The following is a 25,229-nucleotide window of genomic DNA, read 5'->3' on the forward strand; positions in this document are numbered from 1 at the left end:
AAATTGCACATTCATATTTTCAGACTATATTGCAATAAAAGGGAAGAAAAAAGAAAACATATCAAATCCAAATTGAATGTTGGTTTTTCTTGTTTGAAGAATTACTTGTGTAGAGCAGCTTGATTCACTCAAGGCCTACATTATCGCCAAATCAGGAACATTTTTCATCAAACAGTGAACACATAACTTGACTTTGCTTTCATTCATTGTTGTTGAAGATAGTAGTTATTAGTATAGTTTTGGAAGAGTATCTTGGAGTAGTTCTTTTCCCTTGATTGATACCTTAATACATTCCTTATACCTGGCTAGCTTGAAATGCCGAAAATAGAGACAATTTTGGGCAAATGACTGTTGGTTTGTCCCTAATTTTGTAATTTATTAGTGATAGTCGATAAATAGATGAATGAATGAGCGTATGAGCATATATTAAGTTTTCTATTCCGGTGATGGGTTGGATTCACATCCCAGCTGAAATAATAAAAATGTTTATTAAATTATGAGTAGTATTTCATATTCCAACACGATATATTCTCATCTCATGTATACATTTGATTCAGGAGAGAGATAATGACACTGCAAGCGGAGAACTACAGCCTGGAGCGGCAGCTGTTCAGCTACCAGAAGAGCATAGCGTTCGCGCACTCACGCGGCGGCGGATACTCGGACCAGGAGGGCACGCCCGAGGGGGGCCGAGGGGACGACGAGGAGCCCCCCTACTTCGACGAGCGCGCGCTCTCCTATTCGCGGAGTCTGTCGACAGACACCGAGTACGCCTGAGGACGGCGGACGTTGACCCACACCCAACCACCACGCACCAACAGACCACCCTCCCAGCGACGTCTGCCCCCCCGCATCGACCCTCCACCCGCCCCCGACCACCCCGGCAGTGCGGCAGCCGCCAGACGTGGCAGCATGTGGGATGCCATTGCCGGCTACGTCTGCTCGCTCGGCTCCATTGCAGTGCATGCCATCAAGCCCACCCACCACAAACTCTTTGACATCTACAAGTTCTAGATGCTGGTTTGTCAACGATGTGTGTGAAGCTAAGTACAGTATTATGCGCCACAAACACACGCTTAAGGCTCAACTCACACTTACGCGACTCAGGTCGAGAAGAGACTCGACTAGTCGAGAGCATATGTTTCCAAATGGTCTCGACTCTAGTCGAGAGCATGTGTTTCCAAATGGTCTCGACTGAGTTGCGTAAGTGTGAGTTGAGCCTTACACAGTTTTATCAGTGTATGGTTATTATATATGTAATTGAAGAGACAGTAAGATACATATATGTAATAATCATAGCAGCTGATGAAAAGCGAAAGGCATGAATTCGTGGTTCATAAGTATGTGCGCAGTTTAAGCAGATAACCGGAGATAAATCAAACGTTAGCATGCAGACGTGAGCAGTTATTTTGAGACAGACTGACGTCTATGTGCGTTGCAACATTCCTGCAGCCTGGGAAGGAATTTTTGCTCTGTTTGTCTGCAGACGTCTGTCTACTGCTGTGTTCGCCTTTAGTCTCTAAGTAGTTTAGTGTACTTCGGGCTATGTAACTTGTACTCAGGACTTGGATTTTACACCACTTAAGTCAACCCCACGAAAATAGTCCCATGGAAATTGGAACAAATAAGTGCAACGTTGTCAAATAATATTTGTGAACGTTGTCCAAAACCGATTATAAATGAGAATCAATAAATATTTTTATAATACACCTCACGAATTGGCATCCTCTATGGGTGCGCGTGACTGAGGGGGGAATCATCTGTTCCAATTTTCATCGGACTATTTTCGTATGGTTGACTATAGTGTTTGCTAGCGTGGGAAAGAATCCAAGGTGGAAGCTATGAAGTCCAGACGGAGAACAGCATCAAAGAGTGTATAGTGTTGACTTCCTTGACAAGTCTAGAAGAGCTCTGATGCATTGATTATGTTTTGAAGGGAAAAGTTGACCTATTGATCATTTCACATACATTGGAGCCTCAAATAATTACAGTGAATTTCACACTAGTTTCTGATTGTCCATCTACCGAATATCAAATTCCTGATAAACTCCAAGTATCAATTTCAAAAATTACAATTATTAGAATGGAAAGTGTCTGAAAAGTGAAGATTTATGATTCACTACTTTGAGAAATATGAACAATTTCCACAGACAATTGAATCAAGGTTTCTGTAATTAATCTTAAAATACTGAATTGAGCAGTGAATTTCCACCACCTACTTAAATAAACCTACTGACTTTCATTTTGGAAAATATGAACAATTTTCATGGATGATTGAATTGAGGTTTCTGTAGTTAATCTTATTACTGAATCAAGCAGTAAATTTTCATCACCCACTGATTTTTTGCATCTTGTTTTTATTTTTATGTTTCTAGTAGTCAAATTACTCATCTAATTTACTAATTGACATACTGTGATTGTTTTTGAAGTGTCAGAGCTCTTCTTTCACCTCAAATTCGAAAGATGGGAATTCATTTTTGTGATAAGACGAGCCATACAGTCGTCATCCCTAGACGAAACTTACAGTTGAAGCGCTATTATTTTAATTTTGTAAAATATACTTTAGCAGATTACAGAAGATGTAATTGTTGACAGAACAACAATCATTACTGATTTTCTAGAAGAATTGTGACTCCCATTATAGTGATACAAATTATATCAAGACATAATCATCAGAATCACCACATCATTCAAACTTAACTGTCCCAAACTCAGAACCAGAGTAAATGCCCTTGTGTGCCTTGTGCCTTGTGCCAATGTCTCTACACATGTAGGCTACATTACCAAGCATCTCAGGCCTCATGATATAAAATGTACGGTACCACTGACTCTACTTAGTGGACAGTTTGAGTATCCTATAATATTGACTATCAATATCGAATATAAAATGTAGAATATTATGTTTATCTAAGACATTGCCCATTGTATTGATCAACATTAATAGAATACAACAGCTGTAAAGATTCAAAGAAGTTTATTAATTCAGATGAATTAAAAAATCTGTCACTGCTGAAAACCACAAGAAAAATCATAAATTTCTCAAATAAATGGGAAAAGTCTAGTTTTAACCGTCTGAATAAATTATTGAATCGAGTTTACTTTTGTTGAGAAAAAATACAACAAAACCAGTAAAAGAACATAACATCGGAAAATGGACCTGTGTACTTGTGGAGGTAGTCATATAGATTTATTAAAGACAGTACCTATTACAGAATGATAATTTTAATCCGCTGGCTGTTATATGAAAAGGAAGATAATGATTCAAGATATTAAAGATATATCATTTGAAGATAATGATTTTGCATTGTTGTAAGAGTTTATGCCGGATAATGACTTCTGAGTTTTCAAACTCTCAAGTAATGAATTAATGAAGAGATGATTTTAGAAAAGTTGAGGTATTCTCACGTTGAATCTGCCTTGCTGATGGAACATGATAATAGAGTCATGAAAATGTCAACAGAGACAAAGTCCAGGAATTAGAGGCGCACTCTGCAAGAGGTTCAGAAAGTTCAAACCTCTCCCCTGCGCTCAAATAATTAAGCGGGTGGGGCAAAGAGCGGCTAGAATAAATATTTGAACAGAGCTCATTATTTAGCGTAAACTCGGTCCACGTCCCTCGCATTTTAACATAAATTTGAAAGAATTAACCCGACTTTTCTCTTGACTAATGAGCATGACGCACTCTACCCCTGAATAATCAACTGTGATTAATATACCTTCACTGACTTTCCAGTGGGGCCTTGATAGCTTATTTAAATGAGACAACAGGGGATCATTTCAATAGAATATTTTTAGTCATTGTTGATGATTCATGAACTGTATTCTGAATATAATATTTTTCATGAAATATAATAGCTCATCAGCTTCTGGATTTAGCCCTAACCAATAATTGAATTAGCCAAACTCAATTACTCACCACAAATTCCTGGCACTAATTTAATATGTTGTTTAGAGCTTTGAAGTCCAAAATTAATATTGCAGATCTCTATGAAAACCTTTGACAACTCCCGTTCTCAACTGAATTTCCCAGACTATTCTTTATAAAAACTAAGAATTGAACTATAATATAGAATTGAAAGAAGTAAGAAAATAGCTCTCATTGAAGAATGCATTTTTTGAGATAGTTCTAACTCCAATAACTCAAAGAGCCTTCTCAAATTCATGTGAAATTTTACCAAATAATTTATTATTACGTTCTATATTGTTAAACAATGATGAACATTTCTTTGAATCATTATTTGGTTACCATAGATTATTACCTCAGACTTTATAATAACCTTATAGTTTAAATATCATTTTTCATCCCATGATTTCCCAAACCCTGAAGGTGTTGATAAATACCGTACTTCATGAAGGTACGGTTAAATAATAAAACAACACATTGTCTTTTTTTGTAATATTGTTCTATCCTGGAACCATTCTACATTGCTGATAAAAATGTTGCATTTTGTGACTTGCTGCAAACACCCTCGTTATCAAAATTTGATAGATGACACAAAAAACGGGTTGTAAATCTGCGACTCTTGTCTTGTAAAGTGGCAGCTCTTCACGATGTGCTCCTCTGTTACACTTCTTTTCCTCTATTATCATGAAGATAAAACCCGGAAACGATGCAGGAAACTTGAAAGGATCGAGATAAATCAATGACCAACAAGAAAAACAAGTTTATTTTAGGTCTGACATGTTTATTCAAGAAAGAGAAGGAAGAGCGGCCTGCTGTCTTCTGGGAGATTATCTTACAGCATCGGTTCGTGATGCCCATTTTTCTCGGCTGCTTTTATTATTACCCTCGAGCCTCGTGTCTACGAACCCTGCTATTTCTTACAAATCAAACTTCCAGAGAGAAATGCTCATTTTTTTCTGCGAAGTGAATTATAGTATATCATATTCAAACAGGACAGATAACAAGTGAACCAAATAAATCAGCATGATGATATAAAATTTCCCCTTTTTTGACTTCGGAGTGTGCAGAAATGTTTCGACGATTATTTATTGATTTACCTTGTTTGTTATTTTTCATGCAAGGGCTTCTTTGCATTCCATATATTTTATTGAGAGTGATTGAGGTGTTGGAAGTATAATTATTATATGTATGCTATCACAACTAAAAAATCTATTGGTACATTAGAGTAAATAATAGAGACTAGAATGGAATAAAACCATAATAGATCCTTTCCCCTAAATATTGAAAAATTGAAATTTTGATTGTAAGATAGCTGTTGTCCGTTGATATATTAGTCTTGATCTGGTGCTCATGCTGTTCAGAGTTCGTTTCTGGATGATAGTCTTTATAACATTCATGAATTTGCCCTTGATTTGATGCTGCACATATTTTAGTTATTTCTCATCAACTAATTAGATCACAAATCAAAAGCCATTTTTCATGATGTTGAATCTATCTTCCGAATTTACACTTCTTGTAGTATGAGATATTATTTAAATTTTAAATTTGTTCATGAATTATCTAAAAAATGTGAAATCTCCTCAAATTTACTAGTTAAATTACCATTTCTGATTGAATTTGATTATTGACTTATCGCTTCAGGAATTGTCTAGTGAAATACATCATTTCTCTTCTGTGTCTAAATAAATAATTATATTAGAGTAGGGGTTTGATTGTTAGAGTAGACCCTTTTATATGTTAAATTAATGTCAGAAAATAATTTGGATGTGATTATCACAGAATAAAAGGGGAACATACTACGCTCACTTTGTAATAATTAGATTAAGTTTAAGGATGAATGAATTTGATAATAGAATTGTGAAAGATTAAAACCTAAAATGCCTAATCATATTTCGTTTTTAAAAATAAAGTTCTCCGACTCACGCTCTTAGTTTAAATTTCTTCAATTAGCATAAGATTCTAGAAATACCTTCTCGATAAATGAAAACTAACTTTTAGAATATTATCTTGAATAAAGGAATTTATGTGAATTATAATAAAGCTTTTCATGTGGACCTAAACAAATTTCATCAACAAGTTTGTACATTCTTCATCAAATTAAACTAATACTTGATTATTTTATAAACAGTAGGTAGTTTCTCATTTGTTGAGATGTAGAGTTTTCCTTTTACTTCTCAAAGTGTTTCCCACTCCCTTAATCACAAAAACCCCACGTGAGAACTCGTTTTAGATGCACATTCTCTACTATCATTGTGTTGCAAACTGTTGAAATAATTTCTATCCCATTCATAAAATGCAGGGTGATTCTGAGTTTAAGGAATATTTTATTTCATTAGATCCATTCAATAATCACAACGTGATTTTGTTGTGAGTTGTAAAGTTTGGAATTTCAATAGGTTCTACTGAAAATTATAGATTATTATGATATATAACGGAAGCTACAAATAATTTTTTTTTAATTCCCCTCTATTATCTTTTATCTATCTTGTATAATTTGATAAATACATTAGCATACTGAAAAGACTCTCTCAGTTCATAGCTCTCCCACTAATACGGTACGTGGAGAACGTTTCTGGAATTCACTCTTAATCCTCAACTCATTTTCCAATCCTTTTCTCTTCCACACCAGTAAAAATGAAGTTAGAAGCTGCTTTTGAATAATACCTTCATTCTTTTTTCACCTCATCTTTTTCGTCTTCCCGTACTCAACATTTTATTATCAGCTTGCTTTCTAATGAGAAAGCTTAATGTTTGCACCATTAATTACGACTAAATTCTGTCACACAGTTGCTTTAAATATAATTCGCCCGTGAAGACTGAGTGAATTTTAAGAGCGGGTTAAATGTGTGCACATTTGCTAGCTTCCAGTGGAAGAGCAACCTTGTTTCGGTTGATCCCGGTCCCTTATTATTTATCCCTGGAGATAATCTGTCAAAATGTTTACGGTGAGATTAGACCGAGACAGTAGCACTGGAGAGAAACAGCAATAATCGTCATTGGATAACCCTCGTTACAACAACAGCTCTAGCATTAAGATCTCATTGTTCGAAAATAGGATTTAGGGCCTTGAACAAAGGCAGACACCGACCGGTGTGTCTTGGCGTCATTATACCACATCCTGTTGCCATGGTTACCGACCATGTTCCACTAATTCCTTTTGTATCCAACCTTAATGTTCAGAAATTCTATCCCATGCTACTAACCCTGACGTAACTCAACTTGGTAGATCACTCTTCTTCATTACTTGACAATTTACAGCCGGGAAGCGCGACGGATTTATGATGTATGATTTACTTCTCACATGCCGTACATCATAATATCATGTCAGCGATAGCTTTTAAGTCAATACCGGTAACTATCATTCTTCTTCACTATCTAAAAAAGAAAATAAAAATATAACACATACCTTATTCACCGTTAATAAATCTATTAGCAGCACTTAAATTGATGAATTAATCAAGCATATTTTTGCATCGCTTTCTCTAATGCTCAGTTCTGAAGTTGTTTGACTCAAATATTGCCCACATTTTGCAAATTTTAACTCTAATATCTCATGTACAGATTATATTTATGTCAAGTAAAGTAGATTTTTTTTAAGTATAGTGATGTATGACAATCGGTCCATCCATAGGCGACCGCACACAACAACAGTCAGATGTATGCTGACAGATGGACATTGTCTACTCGTGTACTCGTGTGGAAGGGATATATATTGCTCAATATAAATTAATATTGGAGTAGTCCCGAGAAACAAATTATTAATCTAAGAAAGTTGCAACATTCGAATACAACATATATATGGGGAGGGATATCTCCTCCGTCTGTCTACATACGTCCGTCTGTTGTGTGCGTTTGCTCTCAGTGTCACAATCGTCACACACCCGTTGAATGAACATGAACATATATACCTTGCTTTCATACTTTTATAATGTGTTATTTGTTACATTCATCCAATAGAGAAAAATCAATCTTTAAAACCACAAATTACAATCTCACTCATTATTTATTGACTCAATTGGACATCATCCAATAGAGAAAAATTAATCTTTAAAACGACAAATTACAATCTCACTCATTATTTATTAAAATAATCACAAACCACTAAGTTATCATAATTTTTAAATCTTTAAATGAGTAGGCATTGTATGAAAACAAATCGAACTGTACTCAACCGTTTAAGTTATATATATATTTGATTTATATCAAATATAAATGGATATTAGTGAGTAGGTATGGAAAATCAGTAAAAAGAAGAATACAGAATTTAGAAAAGTAAAATTCAAACAAACTTCAAAGTAATGCATTATTTTGATACTATATTCAATATTTGGCTCGTCTTGTTATAGCTTCGTGGATTTCCATTCAATTTGTGACTTTTTACTTCATTTAAATTTAGTAGTCTTATTAACAAGGAATGATATTTCTTTTTAATTTATTTCTACTGGAACTCATTTTTACAAGTCAACAAAAAGTTTAGAGTAAAATTATTACCAAGATTCATCTTATGAGAATAATAATGAAAGTCAGTATTTTGTAAATAGTCGATACCGGCTTAACATAACACATTAATAATACACAAGACAAACAAGAATTGAAATCCTCATAAGAATATGGAAGGATAATGTATAAAGTATGATCAATTTGCTAACTATAAGTATGATTACTACTAAACATATTTTTCACTATATACATATTGCATAAATTGATTGGAATATTGTTAAAGTACCTCATGAATCATTAATCTTATTCATGTTAGAAATTTATTTCATTTTATAATTTTTTGACTATTACATTTGGACGGATTAAGTGAATAAGTGACGGAATAGAATTTTGCTAACTAAGATTTCTCTATCTCTTTAAAAGATATGGTATGCATACACTTTAAAATTACCTAATAAGTTTATTTTAAATGAAATATATGTTATAGTTAATAAAATATAGTATACCACTGAGGTTGATTTTATTAAAAGTATATTCACAATTTCAATTCCAATTCAAAATATCAATATTAATAGGAATCCCATTATGTCAATCATGTCACACATTCAACTTCTTGGGACCAACATTCTATTTCCACTGATCTCTGATTGGAAAAGAATCAAGGAACAATTTAAATAGGCTACTATCTTGTAAATAACCAAACTTTATCTGTGGTCACAATTATTATAAATAGTCATATTAGAAACTTCAGTCATATTCCACTCAGCTTTAAACTACTACCACGCTGCCACAGTCTTCTCTTGAATAAATTGTAAGTTACTCTTTTCTGAAGTAAGGAGATTTAAATTATATAAATATATGAAATTATCAGTTTTTATTATGTGGAATATGAATAGAATATACTATTATCCGTTAAAGAATAGAATGTTTTTAAAACTGAGACATAATAAAAATAATCCAATAAGAGTTCAATGTACATGAAATTACCATATAAATATGTTATAATGATGTACGGTATCATTATTGACTTCCTATCTTAGCAACACCATTTATCTGATGTTTTATAGCGAAAAATAATCCTACCATATTAGTGATTCAGTTATGAATTTTTATGGTGGATGAACCCAATATTATTTTGTAAGCTATTGCATATTGTTGAAATGTATTGTTAAAATAACATTTTTCTATCACTATAATAATTATGTATATGATCAGGAAACTCTCTGCAACATTGAATTGGCTCGGACAAGATATGAGTGCTTCTTGTATCACTTCAAAAACTACAAGATTACCGTATTAGTTCACTGCTTTTCCTAATGTTGAACCTCTTGAGAGATAATTCTTATCTTCAATTCAGATTGTTAAAATCAGAAACACATTGTAACGCTTTGTGATTGATTTAACATGCTTTGTGGTGATGGATGTTGGAAGATGTGAATGACAACCACATAATAATTAGTAGATAATGGATATGGAAGGTAAGTCTAAGAACATTGATACCGGTAACTAACAACTATTGTAATCAAAATTGATATGATATTTTTAAACTTATATAGGCTAATATTATGTAAATATGTATCATACAGAAGTGACAAGAAAATAAGTCTTATTTTCTCTAACATCATTCTAATAAATTTTTATTCTATTATTGGTTGGGTTTCAACGGCTAAGATCATATTATTATTTTCTACGAATTTCTGTTGACTAAGAAATTTTATTAAGAAATTCAGTTGACCTACCAATTCTCAAAAAAACTCGAAATCTCAAATTTTTAATTCATTTTTTGAGTCAAGTTTGATTCAGATAGGATATACAGTGATAATATTGTAAATAGTAATTACTAATATGATTCTACAGTGGAATTCGAAATAGTATTCTATATCTTGATATGAGAATATTAGCATGATGGACACTATTTTTATAAAAACTTTTCATTGTGCGATGAAAAACAATATGGTACTATATCTACTTTGTTATTCTTGTAATTATCTTGCACAATCAACATTATTAAATTTTCTTCATTTGAGACTCCCTTTCAGCCAGTGATGGAAACTGCAGTTTCTCACTTGATTGTGGGTAAGGAAGCTCTTGAAATTACCGTACCTAGGTACCTTATTTTTAATGATAGAATGAGTCAAAAGTGATGATCAATCCAATACAGTTTATAAAAATTTAAGTTCTTTGACATTCAAGCTGAAGCAACAACTAATAATACTATGATATTTTTGAATGACATTTATAATAAATTATACATTATTTACAACATAAAGGAACTTACTACGGATTTCTATTATATTTTTATTTTACAAAGTCTGTAGTGGTTTTGTAAAGGTTTTGGACTCTTGTCCAGGTATCCCAGTCAGTTTTTCGAGTTCATTGCTTCATAATTGTTAGGCCTATAGCCTTTGTAATAAAATAGATTCTAGGTAATTTTTTAATATCATTATCCTATTGATTCTCTCGCCAATCATTTTTTTAATGTTGCGATTGTGTGAATGAAAATTAATAATAGCCAGAACAGTAATTTGGGATAAAAAATCCATCAGAAAAAAAATTTCATTGTGAATATCTGCTCTAGTCTGTACCTATAAACATTTAATTTCTTGTGAAACCACTGTAAATATGTCATCGATTCTGTAACTTATATAATAACCATCCATTATGAAACTTTGTGCAGCCTTTTGCCTTGATATCTTAATTTGAAATGTATAAATAATCAATATCTTGAGAGAAGAGGGTATGTATAATTAAGAAATAAGAAATATAAATGCATTATTGTTGGAGATCAGAGAAGAAAAGCATGGTATGTATAATATTACGGTATATTTGTCATGTTTTGTAAAAGTATGAGAAACCATGGAATTTATTGATAACATTAATAAGAAGAAGTCGTAAAAAATGAATTAATTCTAATGAGATCGGAATAATCCTTTATATTTTTTGATTGACTGTAGGAACATTCAGGAATAATATTGTAACTGATTACAGTATAAGGGAAAAATAAAATCTTCAAAGTAGATGATGGTTTACATCAAGTAACTTATCGGTACCTAACTTTCACTTTATTGTAATTATTGTGGGTTTTATAAACCAATCTCCAAAAAAGATAGTTTTGCAATATCAATTAACGGAGCATTAGATAGTTGAATTGAAGAAGTATTGCAGTTTATTCGATTTCTAATACGGTACTACCTAGAATTCAGATGACCTTAGAAATACTGTACAAATTTCATTTCAGTAGATCAGATTTGATGTGCCAAAATTAGCATGAAGGGCTTGAGTTTTTTTAATCGCCATATTAATACTATCGAAAAACTGTGAAATTCTTCAAGACTCTGAACAATGTCAATTTTAAAGTAGTTGAGAGAAACTGTCGAAATATTTGTAAATCTTAAAATTAATAAACACTTGAAATGTCTCACTTCTTAAATCTTAAGTATATCATGAATCGTAAATTTTAAAAATATAATCTTGATAATATTGTACTATCTTACATAATATTAAAATGATCAACTTATGAAACACTACGAATTCTGTACAATACTAAAAATTCATTTAAACATTCATGTGAAAATAGACTAGAGACCACCTACTATGATATACTTTTTACTTCTTAAGAATGACTACCGGAACCGTGAATGAGTTTCAAACACTTGTGTGTAGTTTAAACTATCTGATAGATTATACTATTGATATATAATATCAATAATTTTGTAAATAATATATATTTATACAATGACAATGATAAGAAGCTTCTGTGATTATATATATATATATATAATCTCTATTTTCTCGTTCTGCTTGAGCTTATAATGTTCATTTATTTTAGAGATCTCAAATCGTTCTAGGTAGGTAGCCAGCCTATGGCTAGTCTCTTTTCATGGTTGATTGGCAATTTTTGGCAAATTCTGTAAATAAGGTTCGAACATCTCAAAACTTCCTTACCTATCGACCATAAATAACGCTATATGAAATTATTATGACATGTATAAAATCATGAAATAATTCAATGAAGAAGGAGCCTAATATTTGTGACGTAGCTTCTACAAGAATAGCGGTTCGATCTGTAGACTTTTCTCGTCACTGATGAACACTGATGAAAAATTGTGTTTCCAATACAATAATAACTACCACAGAATCAATAAAGTTTTAATTTCAACATATCACTTTATTTAGATGAGTAACTTAGCATGGCTTCAGCGTTTTTCACTAAACAACTTATCATATTATTATGGAAATTATAATATAAAATATATACATATATATTTTCTCTACAGTTCATAATTGCGTGTTCAATATAAATTATATCAGTGTGCCTTTCTCTATGTAAATTTCTAAACTATGTAGCTAGTTAGACTGCTTCTTCAACTATGAACTCTCAAACAGTATCTAGTTATTGAGTGCTATTTTCTTCATTAACATAAGAACGAAATCAAATACGGTATTATAAATTATGGGAAGTTATACATGTAATCTTTTTTTCTTTGTTTTATCGCAAATTCTCTAAGCCAAACTGTGTACGTTTCTAAAATTCACTATTTTTTGTATCACGAATAAACCTATTAATATACGACTTATTAACATGACTAAACAGAATTGTTCAACTCTACAAAAAACTTAAGAACCAAGTGAAGAGTCTTCAAATTCGATAACTGTATAGTTTAATAAGCATATTAACTTGCTTTCTTTGTTCAAGGATGTGAAAATTACTATTCTATTTTTAAGGTTGATGAAATGTTCTATCTTGTACTGTCTTCTTAAGAGAATACATTTTTCTAAAATAATGTAACTTACTTAGTTGAAGATAGAACATCATTTGCACTATTAAAATTCATTGTAACTTTCTATCTCACGTTTTATTCAATTGCCTTGGTCCATGATTCAGCATTAGCACACTTTTCTTATTGAACAATGTTATTGAGTTTTAATGTCAATCTTTTGACTACTAAGAGAATAACTCATCACCCGAATAACTTAATTGCTTATTTTTGAAAACTCTAAGCGTGACAATCTCATTATGGCATTATTTCCATCTCAGTCGAAATCAATTCAATAGTAGGCTATCTTACATGGGAAACATTAATGGAATAACTTTTGTTTTTTAACATTATAGTTTTTTCATGGAGAAATTCCACTCATGCTGCTAGTTGATTACCGGTAACTATTCAGTATTCACTTTCTGCAACCATAATTGATGTGATTTTTTTGTCTTGCTAGTCTTTACTACTTCAGAGTTTAGAAACTATTATTCGTACTAGCTTGACGAATATTATATACTATTGGGAGAAATATAAAAATAATTAGTACGGTATAGTGGACAGAAGATTCATGAACAATGGTTATTCTCTTGATTCATAAATGTTAAAAATAAAAATTTGTTCGTACCTAATCTATTTTGGAATTTCCGATAGGTATTTCATAGAGTCTTCCGTGCGAACAATGTTATACGAACATCATTAGAATCAACTAACAAAAACTCTCTCATGGAAAAACAAAAATTTTGAAAAAAGGTTAACTTATGTTATTTGTTCAACATGACAACTTTGGTACCCTCGCTTCAGCTGAAGGAACGTCTCCAACGGCTTGACGAGGTAGTACCTAGTGAGGCACTCCCGGTAAATCGCGGAAGGGTACCTAGCTTAGAAGCACCACGGCCTGAAGACCGTGTGGCGGAACCTAAGGGAAACTACCGCGGTTTACTGGTGATTGGTGTCCTCTCCAGCCGGTGCCGACGTTTTGATGGCCTACGACCCGGCCTACCCGGGATTGAACGGGGAAGCGTTGCTGGACTGCTGACACCGGAGGAAGAGGCCGATTTCGAACATGTCTTCAGCGGTAGCCCAGTGAAGAGGATGACGGGGCTTCTGCCACTGGGTCTGCCGCCCCCAGCCACGGCTATCTCTCCGGAAGGGGCCAACCCCGGATCCAAGGACGGCTGAGGGCCGGAAAAACCCTCTGCCTTCTCATCTTCTTCGGCTTTAGATGTAGCCGCCACATGAACATTCATCCCTAGGATCGCCTCTCTGGAAAACGAGACGACCCATCGCTCTGCCGCCACTAACTCCCTACAGCTCATGATAACAACTTTCTGACATTAGGATCACCTTTTCAAAATAAGCAGTACAATATGCAATATTTTTTGCATATCACATCCTATCGATAAAATAGAATATAACATGGAAAATGAAAAAGTTCTAAAACACCTCATCACATAATCAAGGCATGTTTGATGATATGCTAATTGTGATGACGTGATGTTCGTGAGATTAAATCTCACCTACAATTATTTTATCCCGACTTTTTCTGCACTCGAAGTGGTGATGCTTTCAGGCATCTTTGCTGTTCTTGTAGGGTTTTCTTTCATGTTGCTTCCATTTGTTTTGAAAGCCTGCAGCCCTGCAACAACAGCATGGATACAAGAAAGCAATAATCAGGAGTTTGACTTGATCCGCATATCAACGTAAACCGTAATTCTCTGAGATGGATTTTAGGACTTTTTGTTTCACATGTCCGTGAACTGGTAAGCACCAGTCCTTTCTGGTAACATGGCTTCACCATGTCCTTTCTGCACACAAACAAATCATCAACGCAGTGAGTTACCTATATGCATTATATTGCTACACTATTATTAGACCAGTTGAAAATTTCAGTTGTCACTTTTTCTCAATCTTATAATGATCTTAACAATTATATTGAAAAAGATTATCCAATTTAAATGCAAATAGTTGATGGGTGCACCGATCAGCCTTAATTTGTGAATTTACATCTTATGAATAAATATATTTGAATTTGATGTTTTTCGTGCAGCCAAAAATAATTCTATTTTGTTAAGTAATCTTGGGTGTGCTGCTCATTTGATAAACTTCCTTAATGACTCTGATTATCATTAATAAATAAATATGAATGATGGAATTCATAAACGTCACATATATAAAATTATAAATATAAATTAATTGAGCCTTCAAGACTACTCTCCTCTTTTCAAAACATTTATTTTTGAGAAAATTACTAAACAAAATTTCATTTTGTATTGCTGTTTATTCACCTCTATAGACTATAATAATCTGATATACAATTATGCACATATGGATAGGCTTACCGGTACAGATTTTGGAATTCAATACAGACTTGTTCTTGCTTTTCCAGTAGACTATTGATACGGTATCCATGAATAGGTCACAAAATATGACGAATTACTATTATGGAAGTCTTCTTATTCAATAATATCCTTCGGACCATCACTTTTCAATTGGCAATTCTGAAGAAATATCACATTACTCTTGATTTCTTTCATTTAAAATGTTTGTAACTAAAGAAAAATACTACAAAACTTGAAAATTATTCATAATACGGTTGTCCAGGTTCCATAATTATTATCCTTGCGAGAGCCACGTTTGTATCTCATTATTGTTTTCTTATCCACCTCAATCAAGAGATGAAAAACATAATTTTTGGCTTTCAATGGGTACCTGTGAGTATTTTCCATATTATTATCAATTACCGATTACCGTAACAAGAAAAACAGATCAAGAACTACATTTTTTTAGAAAGTTTGTAAAAAATACAAATGTGGTCGACTATTTGAAGTTGGCGGTTGAATAGATCCAATAGTCCAGTCAAATGGTCGTTTTTCAGGAAACAGCCCCGAAAGAATTTTTCTCGACAGTTCTATATGTATTTTGGGGCGCTGAATTCGAATCTGAAATTTTCTGACATGCCAGGGGGCGGCTTCACCACCAAAACCCCCAAAAACCACCAAAATTACATACTTTTTCCATTTTTCTCAACTTTTAATATGTGAGAAATCTGTGACATGTTAATCATTTTTACAGTCTACGCAAAGTTGCGTATCTTGTGAAACACTTTAGATAAAAAATCCTAAAAGTAGTCAAGGTTGTAGAGAATTTTCTCCTCTTTTCGCTCCCATGGATCGTGTTTTTCTGAATTTAATACCGTTCAAAAGTTACAGCCAATTGAAAAAATGATTATTATTTTTCTCATTTTTTTCTGTGATTTTACTGTTATTCAAGAGTCTCTAAATGAAGAAAGATACATGATAGAAATTTGCGATTGGTCTCAAATGAAAGAAAATTAAATGCTCTATAAGCTACGTTGCCTTAAATCCATTTTGCAAGACTGTTTATTATCGAAAAACTGTCGATACTGTGAAAATAAGGAGAATATCGCAAATTTCTTGATTTTTTAAACAAACGTATCTTACTTCACAATTATATTTTTACAAAATTCATTTACCTCACATGAAAGAGGAGACTCTGTTCTTCAAATCAAGACCAAGTACCATTTTTTATCATTTCGTGTTACCGAGATACAATGTTTTGAATATAGAAATTGGCCATTTTTATGTGTATTTAAACATGGGCTAAATTCACTAAAAGAGGAATTTTTAATTTTTTCATCAAATTTCTGTTATAATACATGATTTTGAACCAACTTGACGAGTTGAGAAGAATGATCTGTAGTACGTGGGGATCTGATCATTCTGTCAAAAGTTATAAGTGTTTAAAGTTTTGATCCTTGACGTATCCTTATGACGTACCCCTCCACTAGGAAATATTGAAATAAAATGTTTTTAACGGGTGATTCTCATAGAAGATAACCCTCGTGAGATGATTTCAGCCGAAATATGCATTTTTTTGTTAAGAAGGCCTTGAAAAGGTATTATAATAAAAAATTTGTATTTTAGCTGTAGGATGATTTTCTATTTTTGGGCGTATTCCCCCTTCCCCCACTACCAAATTCGAAAAATCTTAAGGAATCCTGTTCATAATTAATTGTTCTTTCACGTGATGTGTGGTTTTTTATCTATACTAGAAAATATCCAAGTTGTATAGGGTAGAACTGGTAGGTTTGCATAATTTTGAAAACCCCTTTTTTGAAAATTCGTAGCTCCGGAACCAAAATTGTACAATCCTGCGCGACCACTCAATTTATTGGAAATTTTATTATCTTTGATTTTGTGGGGAATGATTATTCTCCAAGAACTCGAAGTTTTCGAGATTAAATGGAAAAATTAAAATAAAGTATGAAATGTTGGGGATTTTGAGGGTTTTGGGGGTGAAGCCGCCCTCTGATATGTCAGCAAATTTCAGATTCGAATTCAGAGTCCCAAAATACATACAGAACCGTCAAGAAAAATTCTTTCGGGGCTGTTTCCTGAAACGACCATTTGACTGGACCAACAGAACAAGATAAAATAACGTATTTTTATGGCTGCAGTTTACTTCCGCTGTATAAGCAAGGGTTGGCAACATTTTATTACTTATTTATAACACTTCCAGTTTTTGTGGCATCTGGAGAGAGAAGTTTCATTAAATTTAAGCATCATAAATATTTAACAAGAAAGTGCTTCTTTTTATGAAATAATAAACACATTCTCAGCAAAGAAAGCCCGAAAAATTAGAATTATTTGAGAACTTAATCAAATACTGATCTTGTGGATTCATTTTTTCTTGTAACTATATTATTTCCTCTATTAACTAACTTATCACTTCTCTGCATAACGCTTTAGCTTTACTTATGCCCGGTTGCAAAGTTGTCACATAAAGCTAAAAACAGTCTGTTATATCTTACGATTTACTTCATCCATTTATTAATCTTAAATTCTTGATCAATTTCATAGCTTCACATGAAACTATGATGCATCACATGAAGGTGTTTTAGGAAGCAGATCCCAAAAATAATAATCTGCTTTGAAGAATATTATCATTTTATCATCACAAAGAAACTTATGACATAAAGAAGTTACAAGTATAATTTTCACTTGAGTTATTTGTGAAATAATCAGTTGATTCTTTGACAATTTTACTCCCATACTTTTTCATTCAAGTAGTTGACTAGTACTAGAGATGTTTGTGATGAGTGAATTTTGCTACCGTACTGTAATGATCAAGAACTCCATATCTGTCATTCGTTGTATATTCTGTTTATCGTAAATTATGCATTTCGTGAATATTCATTGATTAGATTTTATTCTTTTCATGATCATTATCTTATACTACTTATTTATACTATACCGTACTGTAAAAATACGTAATTAATCCCCAGCAATAGCAATAGGTATTTCAAAGTTGGGGCTTTAATTCTTTCAGCATTGTTCTCAATTATGAATGTAAATGAAAATGAACAATGACTCAACTTATATTATCATTAAAAATGCCTTTTAATTCAACCTCGTATGCGACTAATCAGTGGCGTATCCAGGAGGGGGGGATATGGGGATGTATCCCCCCGAAATGGAACCTGAATTTTTTTTGGCTGGATCCAGCCACAAAAATTAGTACCGTACCTAATACAATATTTTCGTTATATTGTACTATGTAAGTCCAGAAATATATAAGGGATGAGAGAATAGCACTGCAATAGCAATGATAATAATAATGAGCTATTTCTTATAGACAGTGACTAATGGTCTAGTGCTTAGGGACTAGATAACAGGGGATAGACAAACTACAGGTAGCACTACAACATTTGATCACTTTTCACCATCTATTATTATAAAGATATTCAATATAGCTTTTATTGCTCTAGTTGATTATAGTTTATTCAGTTTCATACATATCCTTAAACATAAACATACTAGTAGAATCAAAATAATAATTGGCCTACTGATCACCCAAAAAACTTGAATGGAATGTTTGCTTTCAACTGGAAATTGTGTAAAATAGCACCAAATTGAAGGTATATTTCCAAAATTTTCCAGGGGAGGACCCCCGGACCCCCCTTTGGTGGGGGGTATTCCATACCACCCACACCCCCCGGTGTCACCCTTAAACTTTAAGTGCTTTCTACTACAATGTTATGATCCCCCCCGAAATTTTTTTCTGGTTACGCCACTGCGACTAATATAGTAATAATTCCTCACATTTTTGTAAATCGGTCGGTGATGGTCGATCGTGAGGGGGCGCCATAAGTAAAGCTTGCCCCCCCCCCCTAGAAAAATTGGTAGATCCGGCTCTGGTCCTAAGTATTGAAGTTTACTGAGATGGATTTTAGGACTTTTTGTTTCACATGTCCGTGAACTGGTAAGCACCAGTCCTTTCTGGTAACATGGCTTCACCATGTCCTTTCTGCACACAAACAAATCATCAACGCAGTGAGTTACCTATATGCATTATATTGCTACACTATTATTAGACCAGTTGAAAATTTCAGTTGTCACTTTTTCTCAATCTTATAATGATCTTAACAATTATATTGAAAAAGATTATCCAATTTAAATGCAAATAGTTGATGGGTGCACCGATCAGCCTTAATTTGTGAATTTACATCTTATGAATAAATATATTTGAATTTGATGTTTTTCGTGCAGCCAAAAATAATTATATTTTGTTAAGTAATCTTGGGTGTGCTGCTCATTTGATAAACTTCCTTAATGACTCTGATTATCATTAATAAATAAATATTTATGATGGAATTCATAAACGTCACATATATAAAATTATAAATATAAATTAATTGAGCCTTCAAGACTACTCTCCTCTTTTCAAAACATTTATTTTTGAGAAAATTACTAAACAAAATTTCATTTTGTATTGCTGTTTATTCACCTCTATAGACTATAATAATCTGATATACAATTATGCACATATGGATAGGCTTACCGGTACAGATTTTGGAATTCAATACAGACTTGTTCTTGCTTTTCCAGTACCGGTAGACTATTGATACGGTATCCATGAATAGGTCACAAAATATGACGAATTACTATTATGGAAGTCTTCTTATTCAATAATATCCTTCGGACCATCACTTTCCAATTGGCAATTCTGAAGAAATATCACATTACTCTTGATTTCTTTCATTTAAAATGTTTGTAACTAAAGAAAAATACTACAAAACTTGAAAATTATTCATAATACGGTTGTCCAGGTTCCATAATTATTATCCTTGCAAGAGCCACGTTTGTATCTCATTATTGTTTTCTTATCCACCTCAATCAAGAGATGAAAAACATAATTTTTGGCTTTCAATGGGTACCTGTGAGTATTTTTCCATATTATTATCAATTACCGATTACCGTAACAAGAAAAACAGATCAAGAACTACATTTTTTTAGAAAGTTTGTAAAAAATACAAATGTGGTCGACTATTTGAAGTTGGCGGTTGAATAGATCCAATAGTCCAGTCAAATGGTCGTTTTTCAGGAAACAGCCCCGAAAGAATTTTTCTCGACAGTTCTATATGTATTTTGGGGCGCTGAATTCGAATCTGAAATTTTCTGACATGCCAGGGGGCGGCTTCACCACCAAAACCCCCAAAAACCACCAAAATTACATACTTTTCCATTTTTCTCAACTTTTAATACCTATGTGAGAAATCTGTGACATGTTAATCATTTTTACAGTCTACGCAAAGTTGCGTATCTTGTGAAACACTTTAGATAAAAAATCCCAAAAGTAGTCAAGGTTGTAGAGAATTTTCTCCTCTTTTCGCTTCCATGGATCGTGTTTTTCTGAATTTAATACCGTTCAAAAGTTACAGCCAATTGAAAAAATGATTATTATTTTTCGCATTTTTTTCTGTGATTTTACTGTTATTCAAGAGTCTCTAAATGAAGAAAGATACATGATAGAAATTTGCGATTGGTCTCAAATGAAAGAAAATTAAATGCTCTATAAGCTACGTTGCCTTAAATCCATTTTGCAAGACTGTTTATTATCGAAAAACTGTCGATACTGTGAAAATAAGGAGAATATCGCAAATTTCTTGATTTTTTAAACAAACGTATCTTACTTCACAATTATATTTTTACAAAATTCATTTACCTCACATGAAAGAGGAGACTCTGTTCTTCAAATCAAGACCAAGTACCATTTTTTATCATTTCGTGTTACCGAGATACAATGTTTTGAATATAGAAATTGGCCATTTTTATGTGTATTTAAACATGGGGTAAATTCACTAAAAGAGGAATTTTTAATTTTTTCATCAAATTTCTGTTATAATACATGATTTTGAACCAACTTGACGAGTTGAGAAGAATGATCTGTAGTACGTGGGGATCTGATCATTCTGTCAAAAGTTATAAGTGTTTAAAGTTTTGATCCTTGACGTATCCTTATGACGTACCCCTCCACTAGGAAATATTGAAATAAAATGTTTTTAACGGGTGATTCTCATAGAAGATAACCCTCGTGAGATGATTTCAGCCGAAATATGCATTTTTTTGTTAAGAAGGCCTTGAAAAGGTATTATAATAAAAAATTTGTATTTTAGCTGTAGGATGATTTTCTATTTTTGGGCGTATTCCCCCTTCCCCCAATACCAAATTCGAAAAATCTTAAGGAATCCTGTTCATAATTAATTGTTCTTTCACGTGATGTGTGGTTTTTTATCTATACTAGAAAAATATCCAAGTTGTATAGGGTAGAACTGGTAGGTTTGCATAATTTTGAAAACCCCTTTTTTGAAAATTCGTAGCTCCGGAACCAAAAATTGTACAATCCTGCGCGACCACTCAATTTATTGGAAATTTTATTATCTTTGATTTTGTGGAGAATGATTATTCTCCAAAAACTCGAAGTTTTCGAGATTAAATGGAAAAATTAAAATAAAGTATGAAATGTTGGGGATTTTGAGGGTTTTGGGGGTGAAGCCGCCCTCTGATATGTCAGCAAATTTCAGATTCGAATTCAGAGTCCCAAAATACATACAGAACCGTCAAGAAAAATTCTTTCGGGGCTGTTTCCTGAAACGACCATTTGACTGGACCAACAGAACAAGATAAAATAACGTATTTTTATGGCTGCAGTTTACTTCCGCTGTATAAGCAAGGGTTGGCAACATTTTATTACTTATTTATAACACTTCCAGTTTTTGTGGCATCTGGAGAGAGAAGTTTCATTAAATTTAAGCATCATAAATATTTAACAAGAAAGTGCTTCTTTTTATGAAATAATAACACATTCTCAGCAAAGAAAGCCCGAAAAATTAGAATTATTTGAGAACTTAATCAAATACTGATCTTGTGGATTCATTTTTTCTTGTAACTATATTATTTCCTCTATTAACTAACTTATCACTTCTCTGCATAACGCTTTAGCTTTACTTATGCCCGGTTGCAAAGTTGTCACATAAAGCTAAAAACAGTCTGTTATATCTTACGATTTACTTCATCCATTTATTAATCTTAAATTCTTGATCAATTTCATAGCTTCACATGAGACTATGATGCATCACATGAAGGTGTTTTAGGAAGCAGATCCCAAAAATAATAATCTGCTTTGAAGAATATTATCATTTTATCATCACAAAGAAACTTATGACATAAAGAAGTTACAAGTATAATTTTCACTTGAGTTATTTGTGAAATAATCAGTTGATTCTTTGACAATTTTACTCCCATACTTTTTCATTCAAGTAGTTGACTAGTACTAGAGATGTTTGTGATGAGTGAATTTTGCTACCGTACTGTAATGATCAAGAACTCCATATCTGTCATTCGTTGTATATTCTGTTTATCGTAAATTATGCATTTCGTGAATATTCATTGATTAGATTTTATTCTTTTCATGATCATTATCTTATACTAATTATTTATACTATACCGTACTGTAAAAATACGTAATTAATCCCCAGCAATAGCAATAGGTATTTCAAAGTTGGGGCTTTAATTCTTTCAGCATTGTTCTCAATTATGAATGTAAATGAAAATGGACAATGACTCAACTTATATTATCATTAAAAATGCCTTTTAATTCAACCTCGTATGCGACTAATCAGTGGCGTATCCAGGAGGGGGGGATATGGGGATGTATCCCTCCGAAATGGAACCTGAATTTTTTTTGGCTGGATCCAGCCACAAAAATTAGTACCGTACCTAATACAATATTTTCGTTATATTGTACTATGTAAGTCCAGAAATATATAAGGGATGAGAGAATAGCACTGCAATAGCAATGATAATAATAATGAGCTATTTCTTATAGACAGTGACTAATGGTCTAGTGCTTAGGGACTAGATAACAGGGGATAGACAAACTACAGGTAGCACTACAACATTTGATCACTTTTCACCATCTATTATTATAAAGATATTCAATATAGCTTTTATTGCTCTAGTTTATAGTTCATTCAGTTTCATACATATCCTTAAACATAAACATACTAGTAGAATCAAAATAATAATTGGCCTACTGATCACCCAAAAAACTTGAATGGAATGTTTGCTTTCAACTGGAAATTGTGTAAAATAGCACCAAATTGAAGGTATATTTCCAAAATTTTCCAGGGGAGGACCCCCGGACCCCCCTTTGGTGGGGGGTATTCCATACCACCCACACCCCCCGGTGTCACCCTTAAACTTTAAGTGCTTTCTACTACAATGTTATGATCCCCCCCGAAATTTTTTTCTGGTTACGCCACTGCGACTAATATAGTAATAATTCCTCACATTTTTGTAAATCGGTCGGTGATGGTCGATCGTGAGGGGGCGCCATAAGTAAAGCTTGCCCCCCCCCATAGAAAAATTGGTAGATCCGGCTCTGGTCCTAAGTATTAAAGTTTACTGATCTTAATGGTGTTCAAAATTTTTTTATCTGCTTAAAACTTCTCCATTCGTTACATGCTCTGTCCATGACATTTTGAACATTCTCAAAATTGTTCATTCTTTGAACATTCTCAAATAATAGATTCTGCTTAAATCGAACAAACTACTTATTTTTATATGGATGTTAGTGCTTGAAGATAGAACCATAAAGAATATAATAATTCTTCAAATAGTTTTATTGATAACAAAAAGTTTTATAACAGTCTTTGAATAACTTTGGGGTAATATTTGACCCCACCAGAATAGTTGCATTACTATTGTTTATCAAACCAGTTAAGGACTATAGGCCTAGTGAGGTCCACGTTATAATGGCAGTGTAGGAAGATAGGAGAAAAGGGTTGCCAGATCTCAGCCTTGCCACCCAAACAGCTGATACTGGTATATCTGATGAATTTAACTGTCCATCATTGTTGAAAATAGTTAAATCATATTTTATTTGTCAATAAATAGTTATTTGTATATCTAGAGTGAAAAGTACTGTTTTCCTCCCTAAGGGAAAAGTTTAAAGCCCAGGGCAACAATTTTCCTGAGGGAGAAAAAACATTTTTCACTCGTGATATACACAACATTTTTCCTCAACCTACATTTTTATAAAAACTGCAAATAAAATAATTTTTAAAAACGTACGTGACCAAACAATGTGTTACAACATAATATTAAAAGTAAACAGCTGGGCTGGCTTGTAATCACAGTTCTCCGCCGACAGCACTATACGCTATCTGTCAGAAAAAGTTTTAACAACAAATGGCCGCCGCAACTACAACTATGATTAGAATTTCCGTTTCAAATTCGATTAGTTAATGAGGAATATTCGTTGGCTGGTATTTTGAATAACATGGAATATAACTAGTAGTTCTGTGAACAGTAAACCACGCAGTATTCTCATCCTGATTGAAACTATAGACCTTATGGAAATACAGTAATAGACTGGCTTCTCCACACATCTGTGTAATCACTTGTCAGCTGATTTATGATGAATAATTCTATAGTCTGATTTTTACTCTAATATTGGCTTATGAAGGAGGCTCCTTTTTTCTTTTATATTATCCTTGATATGCAAAATTTCCAAAAACCTTGTATATACGTCGACGCGCAATTAAAAAATCTGGTGTGGTACACTCACACAACTTTCCTTGCTCATTGAACCATAAGCCTCATTATCAAACGATAATAATTTAGGGGAATAACATAATGACGATTGACGGCAACATATTTGCAACTACGATCAGACTACTGTATATGTGTATATACAATTTGTTTTCAGAGTACTTTTTCCTTTATGTAAATTGTGAAATTCGATGTTTTTTTTTGAAATTC

At 33.0% G+C, this 25,229-nt stretch overlaps 2 protein-coding genes across 2 annotated transcripts in view; both read left to right on the top strand.

The window, feature by feature from the left end:
* The window catches only part of LOC111043531, a 172,183-nt gene extending 163,933 nt beyond the window's left edge, over positions 1 to 8,250 (top strand). Inside the window, exon 8 of the mRNA XM_039421095.1 lies at positions 558 to 8,250. Within this exon, the coding sequence (XP_039277029.1) occupies positions 558 to 777 (220 nt within the window). The 3' untranslated portion in view covers positions 778 to 8,250. The remainder of the gene's footprint in view (positions 1 to 557) is intronic.
* Positions 8,251 to 9,733: 1,483 nt separating this feature from the next.
* LOC111044021 (solute carrier family 52, riboflavin transporter, member 3-A) overlaps positions 9,734 to 25,229 on the top strand; it is a 52,308-nt gene continuing 36,812 nt past the window's right edge. Inside the window, exon 1 of the mRNA XM_022329070.2 lies at positions 9,734 to 9,822. The gene's annotated coding sequence lies outside the window, so the exon portion shown is untranslated. The remainder of the gene's footprint in view (positions 9,823 to 25,229) is intronic.

The sequence above is a fragment of the Nilaparvata lugens genome, chromosome 2, assembly GCF_014356525.2.
Source record: "Nilaparvata lugens isolate BPH chromosome 2, ASM1435652v1, whole genome shotgun sequence".
Classification (NCBI taxonomy): Eukaryota; Metazoa; Arthropoda; class Insecta; order Hemiptera; family Delphacidae; genus Nilaparvata; species Nilaparvata lugens.